This window comes from Callorhinus ursinus, unplaced genomic scaffold (genome assembly GCF_003265705.2).
Source record: "Callorhinus ursinus isolate GAN/ISIS: 27379988/994484 unplaced genomic scaffold, GSC_fseal_2.0 scaffold4, whole genome shotgun sequence".
Lineage (NCBI taxonomy): Eukaryota > Metazoa > Chordata > Mammalia > Carnivora > Otariidae > Callorhinus > Callorhinus ursinus.
In genome coordinates this window covers 125,790,145-125,812,295 of record NW_027397066.1, presented here as the reverse complement: position 1 = coordinate 125,812,295, position 22,151 = coordinate 125,790,145, and the positions used below count along the sequence as shown (strand labels likewise).

At 42.2% G+C, this 22,151-nt stretch overlaps 1 protein-coding gene across 10 annotated transcripts in view; it reads right to left on the bottom strand.

Moving 5' to 3' along the window:
• DCLK2 (doublecortin like kinase 2) overlaps positions 1–15,871 on the bottom strand; it is a 149,325-nt gene extending 133,454 nt beyond the window's left edge. For 2 of the 10 annotated variants that reach the window (XR_012378048.1, XM_073892348.1), the window contains exon 1: positions 14,523–15,867. Coding sequence is in view for 9 of the 10 variants with exons in the window: in XM_073892348.1 (XP_073748449.1) it covers positions 14,523–14,943 (421 nt within the window). In the remaining variant the exon portion in view is untranslated. Of the gene's footprint in view, positions 1–14,522 lie in introns of all 10 variants that reach the window. The other 8 variants (XM_073892343.1, XM_073892344.1, XM_073892345.1 and 5 more) reach the window with 5 other exon arrangements.
• Between the last annotated feature and the right edge of the window lie 6,280 nt (positions 15,872–22,151).

The following is a 22,151-nucleotide window of genomic DNA, read 5'->3' as shown; positions in this document are numbered from 1 at the left end:
TCTGGAATCTCTCCTCTTTGACTCTGCCTTTTTTCATTTCACCTTGGATTAGAGTAGTTAAGCTCCCTGTGGGGCCTAACCCCCTCATCCTCCACATAGCTGTTAGAGCAAATTTTTAGAAATGTAGAGCTGATGTCTTTTGCCTGCTTCCCTGCCTTTAGAATAAAGACCAAACTCCTCAGCACATCACACACTTCCACTCTCATCTCCCACCACTTTCCCACAGGTTCCTAAGTTAGTCATACCAGTATATTTGCAATTTCCTTCCAAACTCATCATACCCTCTTATTTTCATTACTTCTTATATGTCTGAAATAATCCTCCTCCTCTTTGCATCTTGCCTCTTTTTAACTGACCAGTCAAGATCAATCACTCTTGGCAAGGAGGTAAGGCAATAGGAACTTTCAAACATCACCGGAAGGATTTTAAATTGGTTCAATCGCCTAGGAAAAACAGGTTCAGTCACCTAGAAAAACATTCTCTAGTACTAAGTTTACAACATATACATCATATGACCCAGCAATCCACCCCAGCAAAATATCCTGGAAAAACTCATGCACATGGGCACTAGTGTGTATATGTGGAAGCACTGTTCAACAGCCAAAGATGAAAAATCAATCCACATGTCCCAATAACAGATACAGAGATTGTGGCATGGTCATATGTACAACTATACAGTTTCTGTATATGAAAATGAACAAACGAGCCATTAGCAACAACCTGGGTGAATTTTACAGACAATAGTGGGAAAAGATGACAAAAGAATACATGTAGTCAGATTCAATTTCTCTAGAGTTCAAAACAAATAATTAAACTATCAATTAGGGATGCCTTCATTGGTGGTAAAATATAGGTCAAAGCAAGAGTCAGGCCTCTGTTATCTTCGGAAGAACTGTAACTAGGAAAGGACACAGGGAGAACTTCTCAGTCTGGCAATACTCTTTCTTGACACAGCTGGTAGTCACAAAGGTGTTCACTTTGTAACAACTCACTGGGCTGTACATGTATATGAATCTTCATAATTTTAAAATAAAATTTTAAAAATTACATTCTTCTTATACCCTGAGCTTACAAAGTATCAATTTCTCATAATCATTTATTCTTTCTTTCTCTCTTCCAGTAGTTCTTAGTGGAGAATTTTTTTAATCAGCTGATTTTGCTGTATTAGTACAGATGCTCAGACCTCACCACAGTTCAACTGAATTACTAGAATCACTGGATGGTGGGACCAGAATATGTAGGTAAGGGTTTTTAATTTCACAGGTGACTCTGAAAACAACCTCTCATTACAAACTACTGCCTAGACTGGAAGCTCTTTGAAAAAAAAAAAAAAAAAAACCTATCTTTTTCATACTACCCACATCTAGCACAATACCTGGTATATAACAGGTACTCAAAATATATTTGTCAATGTCATGATAAAAATGCAAACTTGCAAATCTCATGGTTTGGATTTGCATTACTTCTAGGTAAAACATTTGCACAGTGTAGGTATTTACACAAAATGACGCTGGGAGGCTCAGGGTCAGGCTCCTGAAAAGATGTCATGCATGATTGGAGACATTCTTAGGTCATGCCAGCTGACCAAAAGGCAGCCTAAGGCATATATGGAAACAAGCAGGATATGAAGGCTGCCTAGTATCTATCAATGTTTTTAATTCATTTCAGACCATCAAAGCATTGAGAGTCCAGGGCACACACTTATTTTTTAAAAATTGAAGTACAATTAACATATAGTGTCGTATTAGTTTCGAGTGTACAGGGTACTTTTCATTTATTTTTTTTTACAGGGTACTTCTTTTTTAAGATTTTATTTATTTATTTAATTGTCAGAGAGAGAGAGACAGCAAAAGAGGAAATACAAGCAAGGAAGAGTGTGAGAGGCAGAAGCAGGCTCCCCACGGAGCAGGGAGCCCGATGCGGGGCTCGATCCCGGGACTCTGGGATCATGACCTGAGCCGAAGGCAGACACTTCATGACTGAGCCACCCAGGCGCCCCTACAGGGTATTTTTTTTTAATTTTTTTATTATTATGTTATGTTAATCACCATACATTAGTTTTTGATGTAGTCTTCCATGATTCATTGTTTGCATATAACACCCAGTGCTCCATGCAGAATGTGCCCTCTTTAATATCCATCACCAGGCTAACCCATCCCCCCACCCCCTCCCCTCTAGAACCCTCAGTTTGTTTCTCAGAGTCCATAGTCTCCCACGGTTTGTCTCCCCCTCCGATTTTCCCCCCTTCATTCTACAGGGTACTTTTTAGTCCAATAAATATAATGTGTCTTTCAATCAATGGAATACGCATGTGTATACATATATATACACATATATATGTTTAAGTACATACATGAATGTTTTTAAAGCTAAATCAGAGTACTTTGTCAACACTTAAATGTCAATTTATTGTTAGAAATTACAAATAGTTACATGCAACCTTATGCAGTTGGAAATTCAGTAACAGTATGTTTGGCTAGCCTACTTTTTTTTTTTTTAAGATTTTATTTATTTGACAGAGAGAGACACAGCGAGAGAGGGAACACAAGCAGTGGGAGTGGGAGAAGCCAGCTTCCTGTGGAGCAGGGAGCCCGATGCGGAGCTTGATCCCAGGACCCTGGGATCATGACCTGAGCCAAAGGCAGACGCTTAACGACTGAGCCACCCAGGCGCCCCATTGGCTAGCCTACTTTTATATCAGTTCCTCTAAAGTATCTCATCCATTTCTGTTAAAATATTTACATTAACTGCCTCACCCCACTAATTAGTTTGTAATTACAAACTTCTTTGACATTCATGGCAAAGAATCAATTACACAAAATTTGGACATTGAGTATTACATAACTTGGAGTGGAAGCAAGCACTGAACTTTTTAAGTCTAAAGTGCAAACGCTCTTCAGGCTTAGAGAAAAGATCCCCCCCGCCCCCAACACACATGCAGATTTAAATATGGTAACATAAAAATGTAAAGACAAAGAGAAAAGAAAGCTTGCCTGACACTATAGATCTAATATCAGCAATAATCTTAGGAATCTTAATTCTTTCCTAACATCTAAAACAGAGAAAGAAAACTGCTTCCCAAGACATATAACCAGGGAAAATAAATCCAGGTATCTTGCATCTACAAAATCATTTGGTGTCCTTCATCAAGCACAGCATTTGTGAGGCAATCCTACTGGGTGGATTAAAATGTGCTTATCTCCATCTAGAGCACATCAGAGACGAGTTCCCATGCCCATCTGGTTAAGAAAAATACAGGGGAGGAAAAGAAAGACTGATTTATTATTCTCTTGTGGCAAACAACTTAGTTGGGTTTGTTTTGTTTTTTTTTTTTACCCAAACTGTACAGAATACAGAATTTAAAACTTATGGGGATCAGCAGAGTTACACAAAGTGCACTGCTCTGGCCTGGAAGCCTATCCCACTCTGCACTCCTTTGCTGTGTCACTGGACCATTGCTGCTGCATTCACAAATGAATATAACGGCCTTCGCTGCAGGGCAAGGCTAAGGACACAAAAATGAGACCTTTCATCGCTAAAACCAATGCTCTTTCAACACCTCTGAAGGCAACTGGCTGAACCAAGCCATGTCCTAAAGTCACACCCAGCAGTACAATCTGTGATACATTCCATTGAGAAAGGGGTAAAAAAACTACTTTGAACATCTGAACATCTATGAAGAGGTATGCCCAGAAATCCACGTTTCAGCATTGAAATTTCAGAGAAGTTTAACCAAAGACCAAAAAAATTAGGTAAAAGTAGAAACAAAAATCCTACTAACCAAAAAGCTTTATAAAGCTTACCAGCTGAAAAAGAAATTACATCTAATCTCCTGATAGGATGGAACCTACAAATCATATCCATTATCTGTCTTTTTGCTCCTCACACCTGGACCAAACATATTCCACAATTTACAAGAGTTCCCTGTGACAATTTTAATTCTGTGCTTATTTTGAAAGAACTTAAAATGTGTATATCATCCTATTCTGGAATATGTGAACAACTGCTTCTAAATCAAATTCAGTCAGGCAGTCGGTGTACAGTTTCAACTCCTTTGGTCCCAAAGGGTGTAACTTTGTTGGAAGTTAATGAGGCAAAAGAGAAGTGGACTTAATCTATGTAAAAGATATGTTCACAGCAAGTTAAGGCCATAGGACATAATTTTACCCTGTAGGAGAGGAGCTTTATTAACAGTGCAAAACTGACTCCTTACATGGGATTCTGAAATATAGCACACTGAACTCAGCATTCAGTACCATGGTCACATTTGGGAACAATTTAGTTTGAGCAAATAGTAGCTGTAGCTTTACACTGCTATTTTTTACATTTTTATTGATTATGCAGTTTTGTTTGTATTTACATGATCAATTTATTTAGGTTGTATTGGTGTGTAAGACCTATAGTATGTAAGAATACCTCCCTTTCTACATATTTAAGTGACAATGTAATTAATTAAGGCAATACTGAACTTCTACCAAGTTAGCTATTAGATTTTTACATTGTTTTTCATGTTTAAGTGGCCCAAATATTGCAAAAGTTTTAGAAACACTGCAATTTTAACGATGTTGAAGAAGAGAGAAAACTTCAAACAAAATGTGCCCATCTAATATTTCTCTTTTTTTTCAGAGGGGGGAAGGGCAGAGGGAGAGGAAGAGAGAGAATTTTAAGCAGGCTCCATGTCCAGCACAGAGCCCAACACAGGACTCAGTCTCATGACCATGAGATCATGACTGAGCTGAAATCAAGAGTCGGACCCTCAACCGACTGAGCCACCCAGACACCCCCCCATCTAATATTTCTAAAGCAACTGGGGCATAATGGATCAAGGGCCAGTCCTTCAACTGGCTCATCATTAGAGCAGAGGTAAAACTTTCCTTGACAGAGTTACCCCAACTTCTGGAGACCTTTGCTTAATACCTTCCTCCTCCATCCTTTAAATCTCACTGTGAGTCTTAGAGGAAGACTTGGCCCCAGTTTTAAGCAAGTGATTGATAATGAGGATGACCCAAAAGATTCAATGCAAGGGGGCACCTGTGTGGCTCAGTCGGTTAAGCATCTGACTCTTGATTTTGGCTCAAGTCATGATCTCAGGGTCATGAGATGGAGCCCCGTGACAGACTCCACTCTCAGCAGAGAGATTCTCTCTCTCTCTCTCCCTCTCCTCACCACCCCACCCCCCACCCTGACATGTTCTCTCTCTCAAATAAATAAATCTTCAAAACCAAACCAAAAAAAAGAATCAATGCAACTGAAGAAAGATTCAGAAGCCAGATGTTTGCACAAAAAAGAGGTGGTGTTTACAGGATGGGAAAGAAGGGGGAAATAGCAAAGTGTGACCACTGTCCCCAGATGTCTGAAGAGCTGCTGGGTAAAAGTAAGATAAGCCTTATGTAGCTCCAAATGCTGGCTCTAGAATATAGCAGGCAAGTTGTAAGGACATAAATTCTGGGTTAAGATGCTGAGAACCACCACCATTTATCAAAGAGCCACTGCATGCCAGGACTCTGCTAAGTGTTTTATACACATTATAGGGTTCATGTAAAGCCTTCCATTTATTGGCCTTGATCACTAAACTACTAAGAGATGGGTTCACACCAGGCTATTTCTCAAGTTCTTTTTCTCTAATAGGCTTGATGAACATGAGTATAAACTGTAGTAAAATTCCTTTTCTCTTTTCTTGATTCTCTGCCAATGAGGCAAAATACTGTTAAGTAAAAAGACCAAGATGATGGACAAGTGTATTGGGGAAGAGAGCATCATCATTGCCTGTAAGAAATAATTATACTGTTGGTATTTAAAACTTAAAGTAATCTTAAGATTGTAAAATATATGGAGTGAAGGAAGAGATAAATCAGTGAAGATACTTTAAAACTTTTATTGTGAAGGGCACCTGGATGGCTCAATCGGTTAAGCATCCAACTCTTGATTTCAGCTCAGGTCCTGATCTTCCAGTCATGGGATCTAGCCCCATGTGGGGCTCTGCACTCAGCTGGGAGTCTGCTTCTCTCCCTCTCTCTCTTCCTCTGCCCTTTGCCCTGCTTGCTTGCACATGTGCGCGTGCTCAATCTCTCTCTCTCTCTCTCTCCCCCTCCAAAATAAATAAATAAATCTTTAAAACTTTCATTGTGATACATTTTGGTTGCAAATGATTATAATTTAATCAACATATAACCAAGAGATAACATAGCAGGTCATAATTGTAGATTATTTTAGTCACTTTGAGATATTAGCAAAGGTTATAGTGTAATCAAAATTACTTAAGTTGATCTCACAGCCAATTTTTTCCTACTCCTTCAGTCTACAAAGTAGCAGCTTCTAACAAATTACAGTATGCTTAGTCTGCTGCCTTATTCTTCCTCTGCAAATCTAGACAACTGTCCAGTTTTAACTAAGAAAGTTTTTTTAAAACACCTATATCCACCTATTCCCACATATTAAAAAATCTAAAAATGGCACAAAAGTAAAATAAATCATCATTGTGCCAGCGGTATCTGTTGCATGGGACAAAGAAATGAATAAAACAACTGTGGCCCCAGCCCTCAATAGGTTTATAATTTTCACCTTCCTGAGAATGTTTTATGAAGAACCTCCAACAGGTTATTGAGGATCCTAAGAACTCCATCTAAACCTGGTTTTTTTCCAGATTTTATTTTTAAGTAATCTCTACACCCAACATGGGGCTCAAACTCACAACCTTGAGACCAAGAGTCACATGCTCTACCAGCTGAGCCAGCGAAGCACCCCTAAACCTGGGTGACTCTTAAAAAGGGACATAGAACCAGACAGAGCCAAGATCATTTCTCTTTCCCACTCCCAGAAACATTTCCCAAGATTACCGAACTTGAAAGGGGGAAGGGTCTTAGCAATTACCTCTCATTTTACAAATGAGGAAACTGAGGTCAAGCAAGGCAACTACGCAGAACTATGCACAGACCTTACTTTGCAGGTGTCAGGATAATGCATTTTATTTCAGGACCCATACATGAAATATCCTAAATTGTTGTTACACCTACAGTGACTGATGAGCTACTGTAATCTTCATTTTCCAAATATAAGTGATTAATAGGTTTGGCTTTAGCAGTGATGGAGCTCTAGAGTGATCTATTGTGACCTATGTAAATCTTGGTGGCTGGAATAGACCCCACTCCCTCACAGCAGGTAGAAAAGAGCAGTTCAGAATATGTAAGTTCAAAAGCCAAGGAGAAAGGCCTCAAGTTCCAGGCCCACCTCTTACTATTGGTGCAAGGGGGCAATTTCTTTATCCTCTCTGAGCCTTAGCTTCACCATCTGTAAAATGGAAAGACAATGCAGCCATATTTCACAAGGTATTGCAAAGGCTAAATGAGACAAAACATGTGAAGGGCTTCACACAGTGAGCGCACATAAAACATCTCACATGTCCATCAACTGACGAATGGAGAAAGAAGATGGAATATTACTCAGTCATCAAAAAGAACAAAATTTGCCATTTGCAATGACATAGATGGAGCTAGAGACTATTATGCTGAGTGAAATAAGTCAGAGAAAGACAAATACCATATAATTTCACTCAAATATGGAATTTAAACAAAACAGATGAACATGGGAGGACAAAAAAAGAGCAAGAAACCAGAAAATGGACTAACTACAGAGAACAAACTGAGGGCTGCTGGAGGGGAAGTGGGTGGTGGAATGGGTTAAATGGATGATGGGTATTAAGAAAGGCATTCGTTGTGATGACCCAGTGTTATATGGAAGTGGTATTACACTGTATGTTAACTGGAATTTAAATAAAAACTTGAAAAGAGGAAAAAAATAAAAAATAAAACATCTCAAAACTGTGCTAAGAATCCCAAATCCTTAGAGTAGTGGTTTACTGATATAAGGGATAAAAACAGAAGTGGTGGGAGCACAGGCAGGTAGGAATGAGGCAAAGGAGACCTAGCCAGGCAGTACAGCCTAAAGCAATTCCCCTGGCCTTCCCAGCAATGAAGAAAGCAGTTTGACAACCACTGCCCAAGTTTTCTTTATTTTACATCACAGGACCATAAATTATCTATTTCCATAGCCTAAAACCTTATGAAATACTGATTTTTTTTCTTTTACCTACCAGAATATCATTCGTCATACTCTAATTCATAAATGCTCCCCCAAATATTCCATTTCTTCCCCAAGCCCTTAATAATTTTTTATTCTTCATTTGAAAACTCCTCTTCCCATTACCTCTAGAAAGAGCTTATTATGTAGCTATATTACAGCACATCTGAATTTCCCTGTTTTAGGAAATGAGATGAAGAAAACAACCAGATTTATAGGAGCAGATATAATAGAACAGTCATTTTTCTCCACAATGATGAGTTAGCACAGTATTTTTGATGTATCTAAATATAATCCAATTTTTCAAAATATGCATTTTCTTCACAAATATATAGGAACAACCCTATTCAAACTTAATTCATATAAAACTTCCCTTGACAACCAAGGGACTTAGAGGTAACATTACTTTCTGGGCTACTTATTCGATGAATTTATTGTGTGTCCAAGATCTCTGACCTCACCATACTCCCCAGTCAGACCTGATGTACCACTAATTACAAAGGTAAGGACAAATGCTCTGAGTAAGCAAAGGGAAGAGTTATCTTGATCTCAGGCCTTGGCTCCAACATCGGTTCCTCTGGAAAGTCTTGTTCATCATCCTGCCCCCACCTCATTACCACTTCATTCACAAGCACCTGAGCTAGAACCAATTGCGTATGTTTGTGTGTGTTCATGTTCACGATCTCTCTCCCTCTAGAATGTGAGCATCTTTAGGAAAGAAACTGTACCCTGGAACAGCCCCTGGAACAACAGAGAGACTCTTGATCAACAACTATCAGAGACCAGTATCCCCAAGGTCTGGGAAGAGACTTCACAGATGCAGTATTGGAAGTGGGTCTTGAAGAACCTAGGAGTCTGCCAGAGAAGGCTTGCACACCTAAGATTCAATGTTAAACTACCACATCCTATCATCACAAATGCCTTTAATGTGTACTGCTTTTGACTTCTTTGTGCAAATATCTTTTCATCCATGGGGTTTATGTTTCCTTCCTCACCATAACACGTTTTGAAGAACTCAGTTTCTATTATTACCATAAAAATCTATCTTTCGGGGGGGGGGAACTCTACCCTATAAATTGGGTTCTTACTGAGACTCATTTTTACTTAAAACACTCTCAGTGACTATATTTTGGTTTAACACCTTCAAAGAAGCTGACCTAGGGGTGCCTGGGTGGCTCAGTTGGTGAAGCATCGGCCTTTGGCTCAGGTCAGGTCTCAGGGTCCTGGGATCGAGCTCTACGTCGGGCTCTCTGCTCAGCAGGGAGTCTGCTGCGCACTCTGCGCGCCCATGCGTGCTCTCTCTCTCTCAAATAAATAAAATCTTTAAAAACAAAAAACAGGGCGCCTGGGTGGCTCAGTTGGTTAAGCGACTGCCTTCGGCTCAGGTCATGATCCTGGAGTCCCGGGATCGAGTCCCACATCGGGCTCCCTGCTCGGCGGGGAGTCTGCTTCTCCCTCTGACCCTCTTCCCTCTCGTGCTCTCTATCTCTCATTCTCTCTCTCTCAAATCAATAAATAAAATCTTTAAAAAAAAACAAAACAAAAACAAAGAAGCTTACCTAACCAGATTCAATAAACTAGGCTTACTAGAAGAACTTCAGAAACTTCAAGTGCTTGATCATTTTAGAACCTTATTTTTCTTAAATTCAAATTAAGCCAATTTTAAAGTTAATTTAATGGAATAATGGAATATCACTTATCAAAATAAGCAAAATTCTCTCACGTGTCAAAAAATTCAATGTTTGTTGTTGATTGGGGAGTAAAAGATCAAAATAACATAAAACAAATTTTATTTTAGAATAAGAGAGGCAGAGGCAGGTGGCTATTAATATTTTTGACTCCTGGCAAATACTTCCTCAGAGACTTACACCCATTCCCTGCTTGGTGGTAGGACATTTACAGCCTCATCAATTTTCTGGAAGACAGGATCTGGGTAGGGAAAGGCAGCCTAAGCCATCATACACTCAGTAACTAACCACTTAGGGGAAAGGTATATACTTTCATTCTACAAAGGATCTTAGGTAATCTGCCAACCTTTCATTTAACAGGAAAAGCCCCTAAACCCCAGAGAACAGAGGTAATTTCTTCTCAAATCCGGTCAGTAGAACCCAGGTTATATTCTATATAACAATGACTTGATCAGTCATTGTTTCTACTATCCATAGGCATGACTCTTCAGGACATTAAAATTTTATAAATATAGGGGCGCCTGGGTGACTCAGTCATTGGGCGTCTGCCTTCGGCTCAGGTCATGATCCCAGGGTCCTGGGATCGAGCCCCACATTGGGCTCCCTGCTCAGCGGGAAGCCTGCTTCTCCCTCTCCCACTCCCCCTGCTTGTGTTCCCCTCTCTCTCTCTGTCAAGTAAATAAAATCTTAAAAAAATTTAAATTAAAAAAATAAAATTTTACAAATATAGCCAAAATGTTCAGAAGTGGAGAACACTCATGAAACAAAAACTGAGACTAGAGGGGCACCGGGCTGGCTCAGTCTGAGGAGCATGTGATTTTTTTTTTTTTTAAAGATTTTATTGCTTTATTTGAGAGAGAATGAGAGAGAGAGAGAGAGAGAGAGAGAGAGAGACAGAGAGAGCGCGCATGCGCGCACACATGAGAAGGGGGAGGGTCAGAGGGAGAAGTAGATTCCCTGCTGAGCAGGGAGCCCAATGTGGGGATGGATCCCAGCACTCCAGGATCATGACCTGAGCCAAAGGCAGTCGCTTAACCAGCTGAGCCACCCAGGTGCCTCAAGCACGTGATTCTTGATCCTCAGGGTGTGAGTTCCAGCCCCATGTTGGGTGCAGAGATTACTTAAATAAACTTAAACAAACAGACACTTAAGGAATTCTGACTCTTGGCCCCAGACATGAGAACTTAAGAACAAATCTTCTGAATATCCTCAGTTGTCTAATCAGAGATGCTCTAAGTTTGACTGGCTCATGGTTTCAGGCAGCTGAAACGGATTTTCCCAGTTCTGACTCACAGTCCTCTGAGAGAAGGTCCCCATCCAGTTTTAAAAAGAATAAACAGTATTACAAGGATGCACAGCACCAACTCAGTGAAATTAATCCAGCAAGGGGCGGTAAACCAAAAGGCTGAAGATACCTGCTGATTTAGCAGAGTACAGGAGGAGTGTCAGCCAACACCTGCATACTGTTTTTAGTCTCCAGAGACTTTCAAGGTCAAAGGCAGAAGAAAAAATCTGGGCCATGTGAATTTCTTTTGTCTTCTGAGTTCAATGGGACTGGGGCTCTGAATGAGTGTTCATGCCCAGCTGTCTTGAGTCATCACTTTCTATTCTTCACTAAAAGTATTTCAGAAAAACATTTTAGGAAAACAGTATCTCCTAAACTACAAATGTCATGAGATGGAAGAGGAAGAGAACAGAACATAATGTTGAAAAAAGTACTATCAGAGAATCTTTATTAAAAATGAACCAAAAAAAAAAATGAACTAAAATGGCCAGGGGCACCTGGCTGGCTTAGTTGGAAGACCATGTGACTCTTGATCTCGGGGTCATGAGTTTGAGCCCCACCTTGGGTGTAGAGATTACTAAAATAATAATTATAAAATAAAAAAATAAAATAGTTTTTAAAATTAACTAAGATGAATTAGTCAATTTTGACCATATGGGCAATACCCATATGGTGTGTACCCATTTTTACTGATGCAAATAATAACTTTGCAGGTACCTGATTAGTTCTTCTGATAAATCAGAACATTTCAGCACACAATTTTAACAAAGTTGAAACTATTTAAATTCTCAAATGATGGATATTAAGCATTGATGGCTCTTTCTTTTCTTGAAAACTGCCTTGCAACAGGGTATTCCACTCATTTTGTTGGAACTTCCAAGACCTAGACAAAGATCCATTGTCAGAGAGAATGTCACTATGACAAAAGAAGGGCACAAATTTTCTCCTTTTGCAGTAATTTTATTAAATACTGCTTGAAACAAGCAGGCAATTGGCTAGACTAGGGAAACATTTCTGTTGTGCAAATATTCGTGTTATGCCATTATTTATCAGATGGTAGTATAATTTGGACTCTACACATACGGTTCCCCATCCTCCAAAAATCAGTGAATAAATAACTGCAAGGAAATTTGTCAACTTTCAATTTACAGTTGAAACTTATACAGGTTTGAGAACCAGACTCAGTGAACATGCAACACCTGGGCAATGTCAAACTCAATGTACAATATGTGCTCTCATTAATATGCATAATGGTCATCTTGACCACCCCTCATAATGATATTTATCTTTGGAGTACTTTAATTTCATGTAGCAAATACACTGTTAAAATTACTTGAGAGGATATTAAAATTTTTGTCCCTCTTCAGACCACCCTACGCACAGTATCCCAAGGGAATGTGAGTAATGAGTACTTAAGCAATAGGCATTGCCTTGATTTTTCCATAGCACTGCTAATTTAGCTTGGGTCAGTCCGAAAATGTTATTCCATTTTTGAAATATCTAGGCAAATGTTGCTTTTAAGTATTTAATACGATAGAGAAGGCAATAGAGCCCTTTTAACAATGTATCATTTTATTTATACTACTCTGGCTGTTATCACCTTCTCAGGAAGCCTTTAAAAACCAAAACACACAAGTGACCAAGAGAATGTATAAGTCGAGAACACACAAAAACAGACTGAAGAGACAACTTAATTTTGGCTGGGTCATCATCTAGCCAAGACAGGGAAAACCTCTGGTAACAGTTAACTAAGTAGAGAAACTCAACCACTTTCAGGACTCCTCAGTATGGCTATAAGATCTATTAGAGGTGAATTGGAGATGAAAGGGCATATACTGCAGATACTGTGTAACAAGGCACGTTGCTCATTTCCTCATGTGTAAAATGGGTATAAAGCCTTCAAACCATAACACTGGGTGCCTGGGTGGCTCAGTTGGTTAAGCGACTGCCTTTGGCTCAGGTCATGATCCTGAAGTCCCCGGATCGAGTCCCGCATCCCGCTCCCTGCTCAGCAGGGAGTCTGCTTCTCCCTCTGACCCTCCCCCCATCTCATGTGCTTTCTCTCTCATTCTCTCTCTCAAATAAATAAAATCTTAAAAAAAAAGATAATATAAGAAAAATAGTTGATGGGGCACCTGGGTGGCTCAATTGGTTGAGCATCCAACTCTTGGTTTCGGCTTGAGTCATGGTCTCAGGATTGTGAGATCAAGCCCTGTGCTGGGCTCCTGCCTTGGCGAGGAGTCTGCTTGAGAATTTCTCTCCCTCTGCCTCTCCCCAACTCTTGCTCTCTCTCTCCACCTCCCTCTCTCAAAAAAACAAATCTTAAAAAAAAAAAAAATAGTTGGCTCAAAGTTGTTTCCTTTCCTTGCCACACCAATATTGCTATGACTACATGGAATGAGCCATTTGCATTAATAAAGATGCATGAGAGCAAGCTGTCTTTAAACATGCAGTCAGCATATACTTGGGTTTTGTCTCATCTTTATAGGTGCTGTTTATATCTGGAAATGAGTTCTTAACTACCAGTAATGTCTTTTCACCCTGAAAGGAAAGAAGAAAAAATACAGTATGGCAGGAATTCAAGGATGACACAACACACAGTCAAGCACTCCCTTTGAGTGAAGCATGGTTGACACACCAGGATTACTAATTTATAATAGACCCCAACTACTCATTCCAACAGCCTCTATCATCCTAACTAGCTACTTTCAGTAGGGGAGGAGGCAGGAGAGACTGACCTTGATTCACCTCATTACCAGCCAAATGTGGAAAACCCTTTAGCACAGTGATTCTCAATCTTGGCTGCACTTGGCTCCACATCAAATCACCTGGGGAGCTTTTAAAGCTCCAACTGCCCAGATCATACCCCAAACATCTGAATATCTGGGGGTAGGGTGCAGGCACTGGTAATTTTTTAAAGTTCCCAGTGATCCAAGGTGCAGCCAAGGTTGAGAACCACTGATCTCACCGAGATCACGCCTCCTGACCTCATCTAAATTCTGCTGAAAGCCAACTTAGAGCATTTCACAACCCCAACTTCTGAGTAGAACAGGTACAACAGGGTCCTGAATGCTGGAACATCACTGATGCCTGCACCGAGGTCCACACAGAGGGCTGAATCGAAAGCTTATTAGCAGGAGAGTTACCCAGATCCTCACCTGAGAGCCACCTTTTCCAATAGTTTGCACTAAAAACAAACAAAACCCCCAAGTAACCAATCTTAAGAGATGTCACCAAAGCCCGCTAGGATTTTTTTTTTTTTAAGTAAAATCTCTTGGGAAAGAAAGTATATGGGGGAGCGCACCCCCCCACAGACACAGCCTATAGACAGAACCATACGATTCCCATGGCCGCCTAGAAAACACCCCGTAAACTCCCCTCAGCTCAGCGCAAGCGGGCGCGCGCCAGCCTGTGGCCACTGCACCTGCTGTCGCGCTGGGCCGCACCTGCCGCGCCGGGCCCTCTCCTCCTACCTTCCAGCAGCTCGTCCAGGCTGGTGACCTTCCGACTGCCGTCGATGGTGTAGATGGTGCGGACACCCTGGGGCAGGTTCACGTTGTCCGACAAGGAGCGGGTGAGCTCCATGAGCAGCGCATCGAAGGACCGGAAGCGGTCGCTAGAGATGGCAAACACCAGGCCCTTGAAGTAGCGGTCCCCATTCCGGTAGAAGCGCGCCTTCTTGGCCTTCTTCTCTGAGCTCAGAGCCTGCAGGGTCCGCGTGCGGTAGAAGCTGCAGTGGGCACTGTGCGCCGGGCTGGGGATGAGCCCGTTCCCCTTGGGGCCCGAGCTGCTGCTGCCTCCCGAGGAGCTGGGCGCCCCTCTCCGCGACCCCGGTCGCGGCCTTTTGTCCCGTTCCTCAAAGTGCTCCAGCTCAATACTCCTGGTGCTGGCCATCACGGCTGCTCCGAAGGCTCCCCCACAAAAAACGTCCCAGCCAAATCCTCCGGGTAGCCTAGTGTCAATGCGAGAATCAGTTCAGGGACGTATGAGCGCGGGTGGCGGGGGGGAGGGGAAGGCTCAGAGTGCCGGGACACCTGGCTCTGGCATCCTGCCCTCTCCTCACAGGTGGGGCCGCTGAGCCGCCGAGGAGCCGGATGGCCCGCGCCCCCCTAAAAGTGGCCGCAGCGTTGAGCTGCTCAGCTCATTGTCCAGCGCGGCTCGCTCTGTCCCGCCCGCAGGGAGTCCCCCGCCCCCCGAGCGCCTTCTCCACCCAGCCACGCCTCACAACTCCCGCCTGGGAGCCGGCCAGGAGACGCAAAGTTGGGCCGCCCGAGGTTCGCCCCGGGCCGGCGGGCGCACACAAAGCTCGGGCGCTCGCCGCGGCTCGCGTCCGCCGGCGGCTCCCGGGAGGCTGAGGGGAAGGAAGGAAGAGGAGTGGGAGGAGCTGGGAGCGTGGGAGAGGCGCCGCGGGCCCGCAGGGGCGTCGCGCCCGGCCCCGGCCCGCCCACGAGCCCTGCGGGAGGCCCGGGATGCGGCGCCTCCACCTGGCTCGCCCGCAGGCCCTGCCCTAGTGGCGGCGCGCGCGGACTCCGGCTGAGAGGGCCGTGCGGTGGCCCCTTCCTCCCACAGAGCCCGGCCCTTGCGGGAAATAATGCAGCCCGCCTCCCTGGCTGCCGGCCGGCCCAGCCCACCCGCGAGCATCCGCGGCCGGCCGGACTCCGCGGCTGGCCCGGCTCGCTGGCGGGGCTGGAGGTGGGGGGGTTGGTTCCTGCCCCCCAAGGGCTGCCAAAGCCGGGGAGGGAGTGGGTGCGCGAGGAGAGGGGGCCGCACGGGTCAGCGCGGAGGCTCTGCGGCGGGAGAGGACCGACTCCTCCTGGGTCCTAGGCAGCCCCGGCCGCCTGACAGCTACAAACCCGTGCGGCGCGCTAATGGGCGCAGCCGCGGCACGCGCTCCTCCGCCTGGGAAACGTAAACGCGCAGGCCAAAAAAACTACAAAGGAAGGAGATTCAAGGGCAGAGATCACATCCCTAAGTAGCCTCCAAAGGAGGAACCGAGGCTAAACTAGGACAGAAATTCGAAACATGACATTGGATTTGGGTACAAAATTTATAAAAGAAAATTTGAAGCTTTATTTTAAAATCCTTTGATAAAACAGTTTCCATTGCAGATTTGCTGACATAGGATGCTGAGTAAGTTTGAAGGAATAAATGATCAGAAGTTATTGGGTTTAAAAAAAAAAAGAAGTTATTGGGTTTTGAGGGATTTAATCAACAAATATTAAGAGCAAGTCATGTGTCAGGCGTTGTTTCCACCACTGGGGATGCATTAGTAAAGGAAACAAATACCTCCCCTCCCCCACTCACAGTCAAGTGGGGGGTATTTGACATTGTCAATTGAGCTTCTTAATTGAGGTCTCACATTTGTAAGCACCCATCATACTGGAAATCTTAATTTACTACTGTCAACAGTAAAAACATATTTCCTAAAGGCTTACGCGAAACATTAGTTATTTCCATTTTGCTATCAGGGAAAGGTGAGGCCACAAGATCTTTGGTCCTAATCTAATAGGTGGGTAAGCTACCCTGAAACCTTATTTATTCAGCACCTGGTTCTTTGAGTGGCCCTAGACAACAAATCCAAATCGACCTGGAAGGTTGGAAGGCATGGATACTTTTCTTGGAATGAACTGAGTCCTGGAAGAGCATGAGTAAGAAAAGGCAGGAGTATATGCAGTGGTTCTTCAGCAGCTGTGAAGTTGCCCTGGCATGGCAATGATCCAGAAGAATCCTGTTCAGTGCACCACTGTAGTCCCAGGACAGTCTCAGAGACACACCTGGACAAAGTTGACTTCTAGAACCAGGCCTGGAGCAGGCCAGGAAGTCAGCTGATCTGAGGTTACATTGTAGTTTTCAAGGGGAAAAATTCTAAAATATTATTAGGTCCATGACCACGATAGACCTCAACCCAGACCAATTAAATCAGAATTTCTGGAGATAGGCTTCTCCAACAGTATTTCTTTCTTCCTTCCGTTCTTTTTTTTTTTTTTAAGATTTATTTATTTCAGAGAGAGCGAGCTTTCGAGCAGGGGGAGGGGCAGAGGGAGAGGGAGAGAGAATCCCAAGCAGACTCTGCTGAGCATGAGCCAAAACCAACAGTGGGGCACCCAGCCGACTGAGCCACTCAGGAACCCCAACCAACAGTTATTTTTTTTTTTAAAGATTTTATTTATTTATTTGAGAGAGAGAGAATGAGAGATAGAGAGCACGAGAGGGGAGAGGGTCAGAGGGAGAAAGAGACTCCCTGCTGAGCAGGGAGCCCGATGTGGGACTCGATCCGGGGACTCCAGGATCATGACCTGAGCCGAAGGCAGTCGCTTAACCAACTGAGCCACCCAGGCGCCCCAACAGTTATTTTTTGAAAGTGCTCTTAATGTATATAGCCAGGGCTTCCAACTACAGGCTATAACATTAAGAATCAAAATACCAGTGTTTCTTCTCAAACTCTGATGTATTTATACATAGTAGGGGAATCTCATAAAAATGTGGCTTCTGATTCAGTAGGTCTGCGGTAGGATTTGAAATGCTACATTTCTTAAAGAGTTTTTTTCTAACAAGCTTCCAGGCAATGCCATCATTGCTGGTCTCCGTACAGTACTTTGAGAAAAAAAGAACTAAATGGCAAATTCCTTGAGATAAGGCCTCATTAAATACAACTAATTGCAGAGCCTATCAACTTTGTAAATGATTTAACATGGGTGTGTTCATCTGTTTTGCTATTACTATATCTTGGGGGAAAAAACACTTTCTAATTCATTGCTGTAGTAACAAATTATCCCAAATTTAGTGATTTACAGCAATAAATATGCATTATCTCAACAGTTTCTGTGAGTCAAATCTAGGAGCAGCTCCCCTTGAGTTTTCATTAGATTGCAACCAAGACATCGACTAGGGCTGCAGTCATCCAAAGGTCTGACTGGCACCTGGAGACCCACTTCCAACATGGCTCACTCACGTTGTTGGCAGGAGCCCTTAGTTCCTCACCATGAACACCTCTCTGTAGGGTCACTTGAGTGTTGTAACATGTCAGCTGGCTTCCCCTAGAGTAAGCATTCATAAGAAAACAAGGTGGAAGCCATTACATCATTCCCATACTATCCTGTAACTTATACTGCTCAGCCCCGTTCAATGGGGGACACAAGGGTATGACTACCAGGTGTCAGGGATCATTGGGGTCATCTTGCAGGCTGGTCGTGCAGGCTTCAATCACTCAAGCTGTAGGACACTGACATATACACATTTTCTCACTCAAAGATTTCTGATAAAAGATTTGGCCCTTCTTAAAAAGTGAAGACAATGAGGTAATATGCCAGTATTTTCACATTATTCCCTAACATTATATCCCTAAATTAAACAAAGATTACTGTTTCTCAACAAGGGTGAGGGCAGAAGAGAATTTCCAAAGCTGTTACTTAGTTAAAATTATTTTTCTCTTGCTCTTGCATTAGTTTAAAGGATTTTATTCCAAACCCTCATATAAGAATTAAGATGTGATCACTTTTCATAAGATATTTACATAATGTATATGGTATATATCAAGATCCAGTTTAAAAAAAAAAAGACCCAGTTTGCCAAAATTTGAATATTTATGGTGGTGGGAAAAAATTAGTTTTGGCATTGAAATCCTAAGGCAAGCAAAACTGGGGGTTCTAGATAGACATCACTTAATTTGGGTTATTTTGTAGTAGAACCAAAACGAATTCTCTCCTTTTAAACCATTGCAGAATTTGCAGAATAGGATATTTCAACTGGTATTTCCTTTGCTGCAATAACTCCTTTTTTCTAACCAAGAAACACTATCTGATTTGTTATTCATTCGTCATTACAGAAATGGTCTAATTCTCCTTGTTGGTTGTGAGGTCTACCAATTCTGTCCGCCAGGTCCTGATTTAAAAGGGCTTCATTCAGAGGGGCTGGCCCTGCCTCTTCACCACCTGGAAGCTGGCCTTGACCTTTTCTCTGTTGGTGGTAGATTCTCCATATCCTTTCCTTACCGCCCTTAATCTAACACTTGTCTGAATAAAAACTTTTGTGCAGAGTACTTTTAAAAATGGCTTCATTTCTATGCTACAGAGAACCTAAAAATTTCAATCCAACACTTCTCCATTTTTTGTATGATTACAAAGGAACCCTTTCTGCTCTTGATATATAATAAATTAAAATTGCGAAGTATCGAGTGAATGTGAACATTTTCTTGATGATATTCAGGAGAGGGTCTTTTAAAAACCATTTGGGGCAGAAAAACTCAACTACACATGAAGGGAAGCTAATTGTTTTTTGTTCTCTACACTTCTTAGATCACAGTTTCAGAATTTTGGAGCTGCCTTTTAGCCATATGATAACTCTCTTTCCCCCACCCCCACCTCCCTACCCCTACCTGGACTAAGAAATGCAATGGAAATTTTTATTTAGCGTTATTTGTTTAAACGAGATTTCATTACACACTTTTTTTTTTTTAAGATTTTACTTATTTGACACAGAGAGACAGCAAGAGAGGGAACACAAGCACTGGGAGTGGGAGAGGGAGAAGCAGGCTTCCCACTGAGCAGGGATCCCAATGGTGGGGTGTGTGTGGGAGGGAAGGCCGGGCTCCATCCTAGGGTCGTGGGATCATGACCTGAGCCAAAAGCAGCCACTTAACTACTGAGCTCCTCATTACATACTACTTCGTGGAGCTTTACATAAGAAAACTTGCCTTGAATATCTGCTGATTTTGCTTCAGGCTACTTTACTTTTCCAGTGCATTGGCTAGTCTTCACTTCTGGCCAGAAACTTATGCTCTTAGAGGCAGTTTTCCAGCTCCGTTATTTATTACGGTAAACATGCTTACGAACCTTTTGGACTGCACTGTGACGAGACTTTTCTGCTGTCTCATGTTTTCATTCCTGTTCACTAGTGCCAAACGTTTCTCCCAGAAGCAAAAATGATGAAACAACTATTTTCAGCAAAAGGGCCTGGTGACTATGGACTTGAGTTTTTGAAACTGAGCAATATTTTTTATTTCATAATCTTTAGTGCCTATAAATTCTGGCGATTTTTGTCCAGCTTTAACGGGAAAGGGCATAAAGCAAAGTGGGTCAGAAAGGACTTTCTCCCCTTACTCCATACCCTGAACCTGGCCTGGAAAAAAGATTCAGACAAACTGTTCTCTTATTTGTTGTTTCACCTTGGCAGCCTTGCTGTCCTTTTCAGTCATGATTTTTACAGCACTTTACAAATATATGAATAACTTCTTTGCAAATATGTATGTGAGGGAATGATTAAAACTACCTTTTCAGGTTCAGAAAATTCAAACTTAGCTTATTGGTTAAATCTTTCAAAAAATTCCAAGTTTAATTTTTTTTTTAAGATTATTTATTTGAGAGAGAGAGAGCAAGTGCCAGCACGTGTGGGCCCGTGGGGCGTGGGGGGAGGAGCAGAGGGAGAGAGAATCTCAAGCAGACCCCACTGAGCGTGGAGCCCCAAGTGGGGCTCTATCTCAGGGCAGGTTCCTGAGATTGGGTAAGGGACAGGTGGGGCTAGGTAGGGAGAGATAGATAGGGGGCTATGTGATCAGAAATGCGAGAAATGCTGAAGTGTAAGGAAACCAGAGATAAGGGAACAAACCTGGAGCACCCTGCCGTAGGTTATGGGGTGGGTGTCTTTTTTATGATAATCATCTGTGACCAACAAAGAATTACCAAACCCTAAAAAGAAGTGAGCCATTAAAGATGTTATGACCTGTCCTTACTCAAGCCAAGATATCACAAGAATGTTAAGGCCACAACCTCCCTGGTCAGTTCTGAATAAAAGACTGTCAGTGAAGGCACCTTTGGCAACCCTGTCAGGACCCCTTTCACTCTTGAGAGCTTTTTCTGTATCTTTACTTAATAAGCTTCTATCTCTTTACTCACCCTCCTTTGTCTGCGAGATTCATACTTTGACTCCCTGAGACAAGATCCTCACTCTCCTGGGACGCCTGGGTGGCTCAGTCGATTAAGCGTCTGCTTTCAGCTCGGGCCCTGATCCCAGGCTCCTGGGATTGAGTCCCGCATCGGGCTCCCTGCTCAGCAGGGAGCCTGCTTCTCCTTCTGCCGCTCCCCATGCTTGTGCTTGCTCTCTCTCACTGACAAATAAATAAAATCTCCAAAAAAAAAAAAAACAAACCTCACTCCTCCTTCAAGATCACAACCCGAGCTGAAACCGAGTCTGACCCTTAACCAAGTGTACCATCCAGGCACCCCCCCACCTTGAATTTTTTTTATGGAATATCAAGTGAACTGAAAAAAAATTCAAATATGCATGCTTTAAACATATATAGCACACAAATCCTTTTTTTTTTTTTCTATGAGAAACTGTGGTTGAATAGTTCTCCCTATTGGTACATTTCACTTCCAGAAAGTATCTGGGACAAAGACTCTCACTTTTTATGTAAATTCCATCCATTCAAAATTATACTCAGTTATTTTGTCATTCACTAGTTCAACTGCAATAATTACTAAGATGAAAATAACAAAAACATTTAAATTATATAGAAACATTCTTCTTAGAAATTTGAACTTTTTTTCTCCTAAAACTTCCTAAGAAGCAAATCTAGGCAGGTAGTAGTATTCCTAAAGAGTCCCTACTTTCCAGATAAGGGAGTCGAGGCATAGACAGTGATTTTCAATAATTATTTAATAATATCAAAAGTGAAAGACCGTGGAAAAGTACCACAGTACTCTCATTTTGTTTCTATAGAGTCAAATTTCCCAAACCCAATATAAAATTTACTCTTTGAATCTAAGCTTTTTGCTCCATTTAAAATTCAAAAAGAATTATCTTAAAATGGATCATGATTTTAGTGGCTTCCTCTTCTCAGTAGCATATTCCATGTTTATACAAATACTGAATGTGACAAACTGTGTTCGTGTCATTCTGTATGTAAGATTAAAATAATGATGTTCCTGAGTACTTAAAGGGTAATAAAGCTTTGTGATGATTAGTCAGTAGTTACGACCTAGTTAAAGAAGCAGATTATAGATGAGGAAATGAGAAAGATTGAGCAGCAGAGATAGAAATTTACTCCAGGGTATGCTAACTCTAGAAAATGTTCATCTCAAGCTTTCAAAATTCATTAATCATAA